The following is a 15,469-nucleotide window of genomic DNA, read 5'->3' on the forward strand; positions in this document are numbered from 1 at the left end:
TGTAGGCTGGTGGTGCAGCCCACCTAATCAATTCCATCCGGATTGGGGTCTGGTATATGATGCACAGATTTGATTTGAAAACCATTGCTAATACAGTTTAATTCTGCTAACTATGCTGTTTATATCAGGGTTTGTATCTTTCAGGGTTTGGCATGGCATGCAGCTATTTTGAAACAAGTAATGTTCTACCATTCTTCCTGTGATGTGAAACCATGAAAAGTAAACAGATTGCATTATTTAAACCACAATCAATGATCAGCATACTGGCATACTTGCACCTGCATAGCTTTTCATTCCCACGCAGATCTCACACCCGTAAAGGAAGGGCAGAGAATGTCTTTCCATCACCTCAGCACTTTGCATCTATAGGAAACTCATTAGATTGGAATGAAAATGTAATGTTTGGTTTTGTATATTGTATATTGTATATTATAAGTGATGCATTTGATTTATGATGAGCTAGCTGTTTCTGTTATTAGTGTGTTGTAGAAAAATACATTACACATAAAAATCTCTTTTCGATATCTGCTTTTTTGTTTGTTTTCCAATCATGTTTAATGACTTTTTGGGATTTTCTGAGCCCAGCCTTGGGGCCGCTGGGTGTTCATCCATTCTGAAACTTTAAAAACATCACTGTTATTCATTCTTATTGGGGTGGCAACGAAAGCAGCCATGTAGGGAATGTGATGTGACCTTTCAAATATACAGCAAACACATAGTCAATGCATTCCTGTCATTCCCCATTCACAGCCCCGACTAAACTATGGCGGCATGCCAGGTATTCTGGCATTAATCTATTGAATAGGCCTTCAATGGCAAAAAGAAATATTTACCTCCTTTAGTAATAACAGCAGGGAGAATAGTGTCTAGGGCCGCGACATGATGAATGTGAATCAATGAGGCATACACCAGTGACGCCTTTTCCCATCTTACTGGGTCAAACTGACCATTGACAACAACATTCTTGATGAGTGATTTAGTGACAAATCAACAGCATGGCGGCTGGAGTGTCAAGTATAAACTGCTGATAAAGAGTTTGCTGATTTGGAAACAGCAAGTTATTGATATGATGCAGAAAAATAGAAGGTTAGTTCATATGTAAAGAAGCTAACCTTAGCAACAGGACTCATTCTTGTAAGTCATAATGTAAGTAGTCAAAAACAATCCTTATCACTCTTCTCACATGTTTCTGTGATAAGATAGGACTATGAACTCACTGCCACATTGTTCAGAAAATAGGTTAGGGTGGAAAAATTTAAGACAAGAAAGAGGGAAACAGTGATGGCTGAGGTTCAAAGTTGAGAATGTAATGTTTCAAGCCTTCTAGTGCCCTTAGGTACCCCCTACAGCGCCTGAACTTCATTCTCCTTCCACTATGTTTTGCACTTTCCAGGGAGATGTATTTTTCTGGGAAAGGGCTTGTAATATAGAATTATGGCATTTTGCTGATGAATGATAGATAGTAGTGTTACCATGGTAGTGGCATGATGGCCTTCGTAAGATAGTAGATCCAGATCAAAATATTGTCTACTTACCAGTAATCACTACAAATTGATGGGGTCACTACCTTGTTACTTGTTTCTCTTTTTTAATCTCCTGTTTTTTGCTTCACCTTTCCTTTTTTTCTCACCATGACGACGACCGATCCATTTCACCAGGCGACATGTCTAAAATGTTACTGGTGGAGAAGGTTGACGTTGTATCTGATCATGGATACATCCATGTGTCTGATGCATGGATTCAGAGTGGCCCCTCAATTCATTCCACTGGCTGGTCAAGTTATCAGTTTACGGTGCCAAAACGACCCTCAGGCCACCGGAAAAAATGTCCCAGTGCTCCTGACGGAACTCGAATTGATCTAAACCAACTGATTTGAATCAACAAAGTTATTTGTAATTTAACACTCTACTGAATTGCTTTCAACCATATTGGTTTTTTGTTAATACTAGTTCCGAGTGCACCCATGTCTAACCGTTTCACACTCTATACATAGCTATAACAACTCAATGACAGATGAAGGCTAGCGTGACCTGTCTGACCGGTTAAAAACTAATGTAATTGTCTGTTAAGAAAACAAAAGATCTTTGGGACCCAGCTATCATGCACTTGGCTGTCAGACCATGTTTTGTGCCTTATGCATGGGTGGAGGAATTTAAGGAGGCGGAGCATGGAAAAAAACAGCTAACTAGCTAAAATCAATAAACAACTGGTACTACAAATGCCAAGAAGTGGTTTGTTTGGAGTTGTAGTCAAACCATGATGTAGGTTTTGATTTAGCTCTGTTGCTGTGGCCGCTTACAAAATGGCCTCTCTAAAAAGTTTGAGGTATCACAATGAGCGCTGATTAACTCAATTTTGTAATCTCTGTTTTGAACCTGCATAACAGATTATTCCAAGTTTTTCAATGCCAGACAGACATGGCAAATGAATCTTGTCTTAGAGCCGCATTGCCAAGCAACAGTTATGCAACATAGACTGTGACTTGATGAAGATAGTGTGACTTTATATTTCAACTTAATACCAATCTGCATTTATTGCTGCCCTTGTTAGGTCAGGCTTCAAGGTCAGACTTAAAGCGTTAGGTCAGAACCTCAGTGAGATAAAAGGAGTGATCATCATCTTCACTAGGAGTAGGGAGTGGTAACGCAGGCAAGAAGCCTCATGTGCATTTGTGGAAAAGTACTGCCGTACTGTCACTCAAGGACAAAGAAAACAGAGAGGAGATATGGAGGATTGCTCCCATCACAATCAAGTTACTACATGAAATACTGTATTGAATTGAAAAGTAGTAATCATTCGTGTATAGCATGTACCGTTGAAGCTGAAGTTGTTTGTCACATGGACAGGTATTTCTGGATTTATGGCCAGATAACTATAGTGGCCAACCAAAACGTTGTGATTATATTTATCTATATAATGATGTAGGCTGACTCCTGTGACTCACAGAACACTGATTTACAGTATGTTAACACTTTATTCATGGCATGACCTCAGTGTGCCACGAACACACATATATCCAGACAAACACTAACATGTTAAGTAACAGAATATGCTTTGTATAGTGTGTTCCTGTATGCATAAATAGGCAGTATATTATGGTATATGGTGTCTGAGTCTGTGTGTGTGTGTATGTGCGTGTGTGAATTTACATGTCAGGTTTTACATAACATTTGAGCATGGGTTTTATGGTTCACTGGCTCCCGTGGTATTGCCCCCTCTTTTGCATATGTCAGCCTCGCCTTGGGGTTTCTGTTGCTGTTCTGGTTCGTCTCTGACCCTTGATGCTTGATCCAGGCTTGTGATGATTTCCGATGGCCTCAGGTTATTTCAGTCATCACTTTGTTGTCCTTAGCTTGTTTACAACCTGGGGATGCTGCACTTGCATCATACGAAGCATTACGTTAATTCAGGCAGAGCACTAAAGTCGTGCTTGTAATGGCTGATTGGCATCAGCTGTTTGCAAAATGCTTCAGAATAATTGGCTAATTAGCTATTAGGAATTATAGGCTGAAAACATTTTCCCAAGTGGGCCCCTTGAGCCATACCCACACCAGAACCACCACCACCCACACACCAATAGCTCTAATACCAACTCGTCCAGTCTTTATAAACCATTTCCAAATCCAATGTTGAAAAACCATCTGGGCCATGCTGTCTTTTCAATGTGATTATAAAGTACATTAAGTCAAGTCAGTCATTAAAAAAATCTTTTAAATCAGACTGGCAGTTCTATTTCTCCTTTTGCCTTAAAACAAAACATGAGGAAAAAAATGAAGGAGAGAAAAAAGTGCCCCAACAAATTAATAATAAAAGAAAAGTAAAATCTAACACAGATTGAACTGGAAATACTGCAAGGCAGTATATCATCAATAGATCAAATCATAATGTACTGTTCATCGATCAAATTCAATCTCGAGGGTTAAATCAATCAAATTAGATAAAAACAAATTATGTGCAGAACTGAAATACTGTTTAGAGTCCATAGCTGTCAACTAAAATAATGATAATAATAACAAATAGAGACTTGCCCACATGTTTCTTATACTGGGTATGAATGCTCCTTATGACTTTACTGCCCACTAGTGGTTGTGGGCTTACTAATGCTACACTTGAGTTCATATGGAACCAGTCAAGTTGAAGTTTACATCCACATCTGTCCAGAATCATATAATATATGAAAAATTAAAATAAATTAAATACAAATTGAGTTAAATTATTTTGAAATGAATTCAGTCACTTTCCAATAGCCAGTTGCTGTAGTGTCAAGTCTGCCCTGAAGAAGCGGTGCTGCTCAGAGGACATTTTATAACCTCTTGTATCGTAAACTTAATGATGGCGGAAGCTCTTAGCAAGTGACTATCACCACCACCTGCTCCTGGCAAGAAACCATGTTCAGTGACAGAGTAAACTCACAAGTAGCCCCTTTAACTTGAATGGAATTAAATAAATAAAATTGTGTTCAATTTATCAAATCTATTGAATTTATTGGGTAAATGAAGACAGACAGAAAATGTTGGGAAAGAGAATAGGGGAGTGACATGCAGCAAAGCGTCTGGCCAGCCGGGAGTCAGCACCCTGACCACTCAGCCGTCATGTCACCCAAAATTGAATCATAAAACACTGACACGAGCCATTTTACTACACTATGAGTACTTTCACATACATGTGCATTCTGTACCAGGGTATTTCCGCTTTTGCCACATAACAAAAGTGTTGTCTGCTCTACCTTACTATATTATTTTACTTTATTAACGATAGAAATGATGGAAATATAACAAAGCTGTTTCGGGTTGATGCAATGTCCCTCTCCCTTTATTATGAAAAGCATCAGATGTTCTGGTCCCCTGCTGTCAGTTCATTTCAACACACATTGTGTTGTAACATGCTTTCATCACACTGAGCCAACAGACAAAGTCCTGATGTTTTAAAGAAATGTTTGATTATGAAACATCAGATTACTGAGATGCCATATTATTAAGATGTGCAGATGCTGATAACTGGCCAGAGACCAAGACAAACAAAGGCAACAAAAATCCAGGGTCAATGGAGGAGGCTGTTATACACTTTGACTATTCCTTATTTTGATATGCAAAATCTCCCTTTGCAATATTTGCACATGGAAATGCCATTTGCATAAGACACCAATTCGTAGATTTTGCATGAGGAGAGCCCTGTATTTGCAATGTAGATAAAATTCCCCTCTTTATTTTACAATATATAGAGGGGTCCAAATCAGAAAGTGGTCTCAGACTTTTGGACCCCTCTGTTTATATTCACATAGAACAGTTTCTACAATTTGAAAGAAATTTTGCATATAATTTTAATCAGGTTAGAGTCAAGGTGTTATTGTCTACTTCTGTCATCTGTGTCTTTCCTCTGAGGCTGTGGAATTCAACAGTTTACTGCTCTTTTCTCAGCTCTAGTTTTCTCTCCGTGTGTGCATCTGTCTCTTTGTGTTTGTGCTCTTTGTACTTACTGTTCCATTTTTCTCTTGTTTCACTTTACAGTGAAAAAAAAAAAAAGTCAGCGCAGCGTCCACCCGCTGGCACTGCATTGCAAAACATAAATGATCTTGATGGTGGGAGTCATCCACTCCAGCAGCGTGGCTCTGAGGGGGAGAGATGCCGCCTCTTCAAACACAGGATCTGGTTTCAAACAATCCCTTCAGCAAACAGACACCACGTTGAAGAGTCCTTGAGCAAGACAAAGGCCCTGTAATGACTCCAGGGTGCTGAAACTGATACGTTACATTATCCTAAATGAAGACCCAGTTTCAATTCCTCACGGAACCAAAAAGCACACATTTACCTTTTTCACCTTTTTTGACCCCCTTTTCTTTTCGACCCCACTGTGTGTCTCTGAAAAAAAATTAAGTGCATGACCGAAAATGTGTAGCATTATACTGCCATCTAGTGAGAGCTACAGTAAAGTCCCTATAGACTGATTCCAGAAATCCCCCTTGTAATGTCCTCCCTCTGTGTGAGCAGATAAGGAATTACAGGTGAATAAACACCTGCCCACTAGAAAGTGGAGCACATCACGCCGGTCCTTAAATCACTGCACTGGCTTCCTGTTTGCCAAAGGATAGATTTTAAAATCCTACTACTTGTCTATGCAGCACTAAATGGTCTCGGGCCCAAATAAATCTCCGCTCTACTTGCACGATATGAAACATCCAGACCCCTCAGGTCATCTGGGACAGATTTACTCAGTGTTCCCAGAATCAGAACCAAGCAAGGTGAAGCAGCTTTTAGCTTCTTTGCTCCCCACCTGTGGAATAAGCTTCCTGAACACCCGAGATCAGCTCATTTAAATCAGGGCTTAAAATGTTACTGTTTGCTTCAGCACTTCTTTTAAAATGGTGTCCTAAGTCTCCGACATGATTGTATGCAATTTTGATATGACTTATTCAAACAGTTTTATTCATTCAAATTGGTTTTTTATTGTTTTTAAATGCAATTTTAATGCCATCTTAATATTCTATTTTTTAATGTATTTCCATGCCTCTGTAAAGCACTTTGTCAGGTCAATCTTTAATTATTCCCTTTCCTGCCCTGTATTTGTTGCTGTTATTTGTTATTTAATGTGTTCATTTCGTTTGTGTATGTGTGTGTGTGTGTGTGTGTGTGTGTGTGTTTGGACTATAAAGACTTCCAGCACTCCATTTTCTTTATCAACTGGAGGAGATATCAGCAGTTTGTGTGCCTAACATTTTGAAGGTCATGCCGCAGTATCTTTCTCTCTCACACATACACACAAACTGAAAACCGAATGTTCAGCCAAGCAGAAAAGATTATAAAAGTAAACAAAATATGAGCAGTGGTTAACTGCGTTTCTGTGAAGCAGTGAGCTAATGACTTTGCAGCTTCCTCTAACCAGCCGTCTTTATTTTGATCTTTTCTCACTCATCTCCTGACTAATTTCATGATGTGGTCTTCGAAAACCTGGCAGAAGGTTGGTGCAGTATGTAAAAACTGAAACTACACCATAGTGTTTGTCCCAATCTTCTTCAACTGTAATATGATTTGAGGCTGCTGAACCCTTTTTCTGTAGTTATTCATAAGGTTGGCTGTAGAGTTGTGCTTGAATGAGGATAAGTAGGTCGACAAAAACACAGACTAAATCAGAAAGGTGCAATGTTAGTTAATGCTAATGAAATCAATGTGGGCAATTTTGTGTTGGCAGAACTTGTTGCATGTTGCTTTAATGTCTTGCATGTCACAGTCTGATGACCAGGCCTCTTTTACAGTTGAATCATCTTCTCTCTCTGTATTTGGACCAATATAACCCGACTTTATATCCGTGTTTGCTGTGGTCACTAAGGCCCTTAAAGACTTTTCTTACTGTAAATGAAGTGTGAAAAACTTTCTGCCAAAGTTAGAACAGTTTTGTTTATTTGACATGACAAATTTCTTGTGTTTTTATTTATATGCTTTTCTCATTGACTTGAATTGGGTGGGATTTACTTTAAACCTTAAAAAAAGGGGATATCACTGTGTTTCTATGCACCCATCACAATTTAACAACAGTTGTGGGGTGAGTTAAACTGTGATTGTTGCCCATTTAGTTAAGACTGTTTTATGCTGTAGAGAAGTTGTCCCCTTAAAATGTTTACATATTTGTTCACCTATATTAATGGGCTTATTTCTTTAAAATTGCCATTTTTATTATGAGTATTTGATGAAATTACTTTTATTACTTTTGTTTATATCTACTTTTTTTTTGTCTTTTATTCTTGTATAGCTGCGGAAAAGAAGTTAGTTTAGTTGTACCAATAGAATTTGGATACAACACACTCAGTGTACTTTAAAGACAAGTATATATTCTTAAACTTTTAAAATAGAAGAAAATCATCCTCTGTTTTCCCACCAACTAGATAAGTGCCTCTGATTGGTCCAACCTGACCCTTCATCTGGAGGGGTCCCTGACCAGTGCTTTGGGTCACTATCTTGACAACTGGAGGCGTAACGTGACAGCTGCAGCCAACGCTCTAGACAAGACACTGGCTGAGGAGAACTTCAGGGACGTCATCTGGTATCTGGCGGTGATGATCGGCTTATTTGCCTTCATCATTGTGGCCATCCTGGTGAGCACCGTCAAATCCAAGAGGAGGGAGCACTCGAATGACCCCTACCACCAATACATCGAGGAGGACTGGACTGCTCGGTTACAGCAGGGCGGGGTTATAACTAACTTCGGAGTTTAATAATGCACACAGATACGTAACTCACAGCAAATCATCATCATCATCAGTTACAGAAGCAGCAGGGCAACATACTGCATGTCTTTTCTATTGCAACAGAATAATAAAGTCCACTTGATTATCTAATTTGTGGTTTAGCTTCATCCTTAATCCATTACTCTCGATAATAAATTAGGAAGATGCCCCCAACCTTTTATTTTTATTTATATTTATACTGTTCCCTCACAATTATGTCAGATGTTCCATGTGTGTTCATTTGAATTGATTTTAACTTGCATGTTATTTGATATATTATTGATTATATAAGTAAAAGTTATTGCTAAAGATAAAGTTTCGGGTATAATTGATATAAAGACTCTTTTTTTCCTTCATTTTCAGTAAGAATCTTCACATTTACATTTATACTACTACTACTTTTTACTTCCAACCATTTATTTGTACTTCTCTCCTCACTAGTTTTCATGCATTCTCACTCACAACATTGGTGGTGTCGCAGTTTGGTTATCCTGTGCAGCTGACCTATTGTAGCCTGTAGTTTATTGGCTATAGGACATTTTGTCTGAAGATATTTTGACTCGTCACAGTAGGTAAAGCACTGACTGAATTAATAGTGTCTGGATTCAGTTTTAAGCCTGGTGTTGTCACTTACCAGCTCGTATGCGGTTCTACCTGCAGAGGGCAGCAGAAACCCTATTTAAAGCAGCTAAAGAACTATTGTACTTGAGGCAAGAGTGGAGATCAAGAAGACTAAAGAGGGAGGTAAAAATAGGTGCAGCTGCTGCTGGTTTGTCAGTAGTTCAGAATGTATGTGGTTATTATATAAAAAAGTTTAAGAGGAAGATAGTGTCAGTTAAGTCAGTGTGTAAATGTATGTGAAGAGCTAAATGAGTAAAGCTGTTGAAAAATAAGGCAGATTAAATTCTGACAAAGGTTTTGCAAATCGCACCCAAATGAAAGCCAAACATTGTTATACATGGTCAGATAGCAAATTGCACATTCTAAATTCATAGGACCACATCCGCAGGAGAGCCACTATAGGCAGACTATTTAAGTTGCCCTGTGCACACCTGTCGGCAGATTGTCTCCTGAGCCGTTGCTTAAAAATCGCCACCATTTTCTTCTCATGCACCAAACCACACGTCCGCTGTACTTTTGGTCCTCACCTCAAAATAACTTGAACCCCCAAATCATTAGGGCTCAACTCTCTCATCCCGCATCCCTGACTCCCTCAGAGAGACATCACATGGGAGAAAGTACATACTATTAAACAACCCCACTGTTGTCCTCTACTATCTCTCTTTCTCACTTGCCATGTTATTTTTAGCATTCAAACAACTGGTCTCCTAAAAATGGGCCTGTCCTGCACGGGCAGGGGGAGAGGAGCACTGCTATGTATGGTATCCACCCCCACCCCACCCCAGTACCTCACCGGACTGACAGTACTCCTCTTTCGCCTTTGTGTCTGCACAGAGAAAGTGTCACACTGCGAGAAGGAGTTGCTGGGTCCTGAAGATGCTTTAGAAACTGGATTTCGGTGGACAGCTTGGGATGCTTGAGAACTGCCACTCAAGGACCACTTTTTACAATCTTAAACTTTCTACAGCATTTCCTACTTTTCCCTCCTCTTTCACAGGCTTTTAGGTGACCTTTCTGGTTATCTAGTTTTATTTTGTTAAACCAAACCATTCTCTGACTTTTGGGGGTGTGTGGTAGCTCTGGACCATGCTCTCCCTGTGGTTGTTCCTACTCCCTTGCCTGAGCCTCGTTCCTCTGGCGCCGGCTGAGAAGGGCCTGGAGTTCCCACAGTATGACGGGAAAGACCGTGTCCTAGACATCAATGACAAGAATTACAAGAAAGCCTTGAAGAAGTACAGCATGCTTTGCCTGTTCTACCATGAGCCCATACCAGACAGCAAGGAGCTACAGAAACAACACCAGATGACTGAGCTGGTGCTGGAGGTAAAGTATTAAGAAGAGGAAAACAAGGTAGGAAGTAGGTAGAGATAAGGTGCAGGTCAGATTAAAGGACCGGGAGACAGAGAGAGAGAGAGAGAGAGAAGAGCAGGGATACAAAAGAATTGGTTTGGTGGCAGAGGTTTCCTCAAGGTCAGTGTGTAAGTGTGTGCACTCTATGAATGCACTGTTGTCCAGTGAGATACAGTGCTGTCACTTAAGGTTATTTCAGCCTAATTCAATATGTACTACAGTCCCATAGAAATGTATGATGCTAGTTCTCCCTGTGGCTCTACTGTTTTGGCAGAAATAGGCCAAGAGCTCATTTGTTTTATGTTTTTGAGCTATATATGTGAAGGGCACAGCTGCCTCCTGCTCTACTGTGGCTTTTTGTGGAATTGTCAAACCCAAAATAAGAGAGCTTGAGGGTATTTTGCATTCAAGCTCAGCTAAGCAGCAGGATACATGCGTAATTGATAGATTAAATGAATCTCTTTGTATGAATCCCATACAGTAGGAAAAAGTGTGCCCTGTCTCGTGTTACACGTGGCTGAGGGTGAGTTGCTCTTTGATCTGTTGAAGTAATCTGAGCCCAGCCGTGCAGTTCTGATATTAGCTTTACTTATTTTACACTGCACAGGTGGGCCATGCTAGATTCAGACACCCCCATGGGCAGTAACCATGTAGAAAGAATAGTCTATTGCACATTAGTGACTGTTAGTGAGTAGTTACAGTTTACAACATATGTCAAAAATATCTACAACTTGCAGGGGTTTTTTGCAGCCTTACAACCTGTTCGAGGTCTGTTTACTTTCTCGTTGTTCATTGGTGGAAAACTAATGTGACCTGTGAACATTATACATAATTTATACATTGTTTACGTCCATGATTGCTTGTTAACAGTTTTTCTTCTTCAATGCCACAGCTACATTTGTTGGCACATTCCCGCATAGATCAGTGGAACAGCGTAAAACTGGTGGCACCGCGTGCATGTTCACATAAGCGTGTGATCACCTACAGTACATGATACAAACAAAACGTGAATGCGCATGTAAAACCCTCACCACATACCGCTACTAGTGGTCAGAAACCCCACCGGATACATTTAACTGTCTGGTACCGAGCTTTTCCTCGTGCGCTGAAGACAGCACATTAATCACACCAACATAAACTTGTGTGAGAATCATTTGTGGCAGCACAGTCCAAATTTCAATCAGCTCACCTACTGTACTTCACAGAACAACTGCCAGAATAATTATGTGTTCTCTTTGGTTATATTTAGAACAAGGCAGTCTGGATGATTATGTAACTGTTTTTTTATGGCCCCTGGACAGCTTGGGCACCTCTGTCAGATTGCCAACTTTGGTAATAATTTTTACCACTGCAGTCAAGCTCCTCCTTTTTTTCACAAAAGCAGCTTCAGTTAACATTTTAACTGAACTGGGAGTTTAATATCTGATCAAATTTACTGAACCTCAAACCCAAAATGAATTATTTTCTTTCTGTCTTGTCTCTTTACATCTTTTGTGCTCTGTCCTGTTCTTACCATTTACTCCCAAATCATCTTTTTCTTTTGGCTGCAGCTTGCAGCTCAGGTTATGGAAGAGAAGGACATTGGGTTTGGAATGGTGGACTCCCACAAAGATGCAAAGGTGGCAAAGAAACTGGGTGAGTACTTGATTGCAGCATAACCTTAATTTAGCCTCATTTATTTGCGTGAGATTAGCAAGTCTCGAAAGAGGACTGCCATTAATAACAGTTATTTAGTCAAGGGCTGACTTTAAATGTAAATAATGATATGCAATTTCCATCAATCACAGGTTTGGAAGAGGAAGGCAGTGTATATGTTTTTAAGGAGGATCGGGTGATCGAGTTCGACGGCCTGCTCTCTGCTAACACCCTGGTGGAGTTTTTGTTGGACGTGAGTAGAGTGATTTAAGGGCAGATTCCCAGCTGCCAGCGCTGATCAACACCAGTCTAGCCAGAGTAACAAGCTTACCCTAGAACTTCTCTCTCCTCTTTCTGTCTGTCTCTAGCTATTAGAGGAGCCAGTAGAGGTGATAGGAAATGCTCTGGAGCTGAGGGCCTTTGATCGGATGGAGGAAGATATCCGCCTCATCGGTTACTTCAAGAGCGAAGACTCTGAGCGTGAGTGTGCGAGGCTGTCGGCTCAAACTGATATGTTTGTAAAACGTGTATGTTTTCTTGCTGTCTGAACAGAGCACGCTACCTTGTTAGACCGGTCTGTGATGGGCTTTCTGTGGCTCATGCCCTTCATTATAACATGAGCGCATTTTAACCCCCTCATCTCCATGGATTTACGGATCCATTTTTACCGCTGCTGCTCACACAGCTGCCACTGCCTTGTCCCTTCTCACATGCGTTGGGAGAACTGAGTCTAGAGTAGTTTGCTTGTGGTGATGAGCCGCAGCTTACCCCATCTGACCAACTGTGGGAGCATTAAGTGGAGGTCAAAGTTCAGCTATTTCCGCTCCCTGATGTGCAAATGTCACGTATACAACAGCCAAAGAAAACACAAACAGATGTGTGATCAAGAAAATAGGAACACAACAAAACCCTGTTGCATATAAGATAACACAACTCCTTTCCCTTCCCTGTTCCCTTTTATTCTCAGACTATGAAGCATTTAAAGAAGCTGCAGAGCAGTTCCAGCCCTACATTAAGTTCTTTGCCACTTTTGAGAAATCTGTGAGTAACAAACAAACACGCAAACATTTCAACAGACACATAACTACTATCGGTTGAGCTGTCATTTCTGCTTCAGGTGGCCAAGGAGCTGACGCTGAAGCTGAACGAGGTGGATTTCTATGAACCCTTCATGGAGGAGCCCGTCACCATCCCAGGCAAACCTCACTCTGAGGAGGAATTGGTGGAATTCATAACCGAACACAGACGGTAAACAAAGAGCAACGCTGACCTAATACTCAAATGTGTTTTTACCAATTTCGGTGTCACTTTTTTAAAAAAGGATTTATTGTAGAAACAAATACTGTCTTTTCTGTACCATCAGACCAACTCTGAGGAAACTGCGTGCAGAAGATATGTTTGAGACCTGGGTGAGTGATGACTTTAACTTAAGTTTTCCTTAACATGTGACAGCAACCTGACATTTATATTTCTTTTGTTATCCCAGGAGGATGATATCGAGGGCATCCACATTGTGGCCTTTGCAGAGGAGGAGGATCCTGGTAAGAGTTTGTTATGAAGACTATTCACATAAACACTAAAACATCTGGAGGCTAATGGCATATGTATAATAAAAGTGAAATAGATAATAGACAATAAAACATGTAACAGATAAAGCATTTAAATAAGAAAATGCCACTAAAATGTTTTTTTTTTTTTTTTTTTAAACAAACGAGCTGTAACGTGTTAATTAGGAAGTTTGAATCAATCAGTGTTGTGTTTCTTCCAGATGGCTATGAGTTCTTGGAGATCTTGAAGGAGGTAGCCAGGGACAACACCCACACTCCTGACCTCAGCATCATCTGGATCGACCCCGATGATTTTCCCTTGGTGAGCCGTGACACCTCCAGGCTTTAGACAGGCGCAGAGGCAGGCAGCCAAGAAAGCAGTGAAACATCAAACCAAAGCTCACAAGCTGCAGCTCTAATGTGATCTGTATTTTTCACCCTCAGCTGATCCCCTACTGGGAGAAGACCTTCAAGGTGGACCTGTACAGACCACAGATTGGAGTAGTCAATGTAACAGATGTAAGTCCATGACAACCTGTTGGACATGTTGTGCTGAGTTTGTGGTGACGCTGTGTGACCGCTGTGTGTTTGTGAGCAGGCCGACAGCGTGTGGATGGAGATGGAAGATGAGGAGGATCTTCCCAGCGCTCAGGAGCTGGAGGACTGGATTGAAGATGTGCTGTCCGGCAAAGTCAATACCGAGGATGATGATGATGATGACGACGACGATGACGACGACGATGATGATGAGGAGGATGATGACAATAATGAAGATGATGATGATGATGACAGTGAAGATGATGATGATGACAGCGACGACGACGATGATGATGATGATGATGATGATGATGATGATGATGATGATGAGTAATTCATGAGAATAATAAATTGTGACTCCTCAGTCTTTATTCATCAGGTCGAGTTGAACGTGAACTTCAAACAACTGTAGTAACTTTTCACTTAGAAATAATTCCAAATTTGTATTGAATATGTACCTGACAGTTTAAATAAGCCTAGAACGGGTTTGGGATTAGAAATAAAACATATGAATATTTATATATATATTTAAATGTCTGGACCAGACATTCACCTCACATCATGAGACAGTCATTTATCCATCTATGAATGACTGTTCATAATAAACCCCTCAACAATTTCTTCTTTTTATCCAGAGCACTGTGAAAGCATCAGTCCTCAATAAGAGACATTATTTAATTTCTCCAGTGGGTTAAACTTTAATACCAAAAGCAACAAAAAATGGTGGAAAGTGTATATTTACTCAAATACTGTATTTTTACTGTACAAATTTGAGGTCCTTTATTTGAGTATTTTCATACCTGTACTACTACATTTCAGAAGGAAATACTGCACTTTGTACTGCTCTACATTTATTTCCTGGTTACTTTTCAGATTAAGAGTTTACATGAAACAAAATATATAGATACAAAATACAATATAATATTAATAACTGAATCAGTAGTTCCAGAATTTCTTGTGGCCCACAAACAAACAAACAAACAAACAAACAAACAAACAAACAAACAAACAAACAAACAAACAAAACAATACAATGCCTCAACATGTAGTTTACATTTGTACTTTTACTTATACATGTTTCATGAGTACAGTTTCTGAGTACTTCTTCCACCACTCAGTCGCACTTATAAAATGTTTTTACCTGTTCAATCAAATGAGTTGTGGCCCATTGCCCTCATTGTCAATAAACCAAACAGGGTGGTAAATGTGTGTTTCTCCATCCTCCTTTCAGGTAATACGACTTCAGATGTAATGTTTGGTGTAAAGTTACAGTTTCTGCCTAGGGGTGTTACAGCGTAGACATTGTAAAGCCACATGCTGACACTCTCCATTTTCAATAGCAAAGCTGTAATCTCCTCTTCTCATCTCTCACTACTTCTCCTTTCTTCATCAGGTTTATTTCTCACCTGAATTAACAGCAGCAGCTGCACAGGGAGATAATATTGTCATCACACTATTGGGTTGAAGCAAGAAAGCTCATTTGAATGCTAATTCCTCGTGTCTCTTCCTCTCTACATTCCAGCGCTCGCACTCTGCTTGGTTTCTTCTTCGTTCTCTGCGT

The 15,469-nt window shown here is 40.1% G+C and overlaps 2 protein-coding genes across 2 annotated transcripts; both read left to right on the top strand.

The window, feature by feature from the left end:
• The first annotated feature begins 6,656 nt into the window (after positions 1-6,656).
• On the top strand, positions 6,657-8,329 carry LOC111662075 (potassium voltage-gated channel subfamily E member 2-like). Its single transcript, XM_023415823.2, has 2 exons — positions 6,657-6,954; positions 7,877-8,329. Exons 1-2 carry the CDS (start codon positions 6,925-6,927, stop codon positions 8,204-8,206), a joined length of 360 nt encoding a protein of 119 aa, XP_023271591.1. The 5' UTR covers positions 6,657-6,924; the 3' UTR covers positions 8,207-8,329.
• Positions 8,330-9,650: 1,321 nt separating this feature from the next.
• Positions 9,651-15,113, top strand: casq2 (calsequestrin 2). Its single transcript, XM_023415984.2, has 11 exons — positions 9,651-10,162; positions 11,740-11,824; positions 11,977-12,077; positions 12,193-12,304; positions 12,792-12,865; positions 12,942-13,072; positions 13,188-13,233; positions 13,311-13,365; positions 13,593-13,693; positions 13,816-13,890; positions 13,970-15,113. The coding sequence occupies exons 1-11, from the start codon at positions 9,926-9,928 to the stop codon at positions 14,240-14,242; spliced, it is 1,290 nt and encodes a 429-aa protein (XP_023271752.1). The 5' UTR covers positions 9,651-9,925; the 3' UTR covers positions 14,243-15,113.
• The last annotated feature ends 356 nt before the right edge of the window (positions 15,114-15,469 follow it).

Source organism: Seriola lalandi, unplaced genomic scaffold (assembly GCF_002814215.2).
Source record: "Seriola lalandi dorsalis isolate HSWRI2012SDOR001 ecotype SW California unplaced genomic scaffold, Sedor1 jcf7180002054559, whole genome shotgun sequence".
Lineage (NCBI taxonomy): Eukaryota > Metazoa > Chordata > Actinopteri > Carangiformes > Carangidae > Seriola > Seriola lalandi.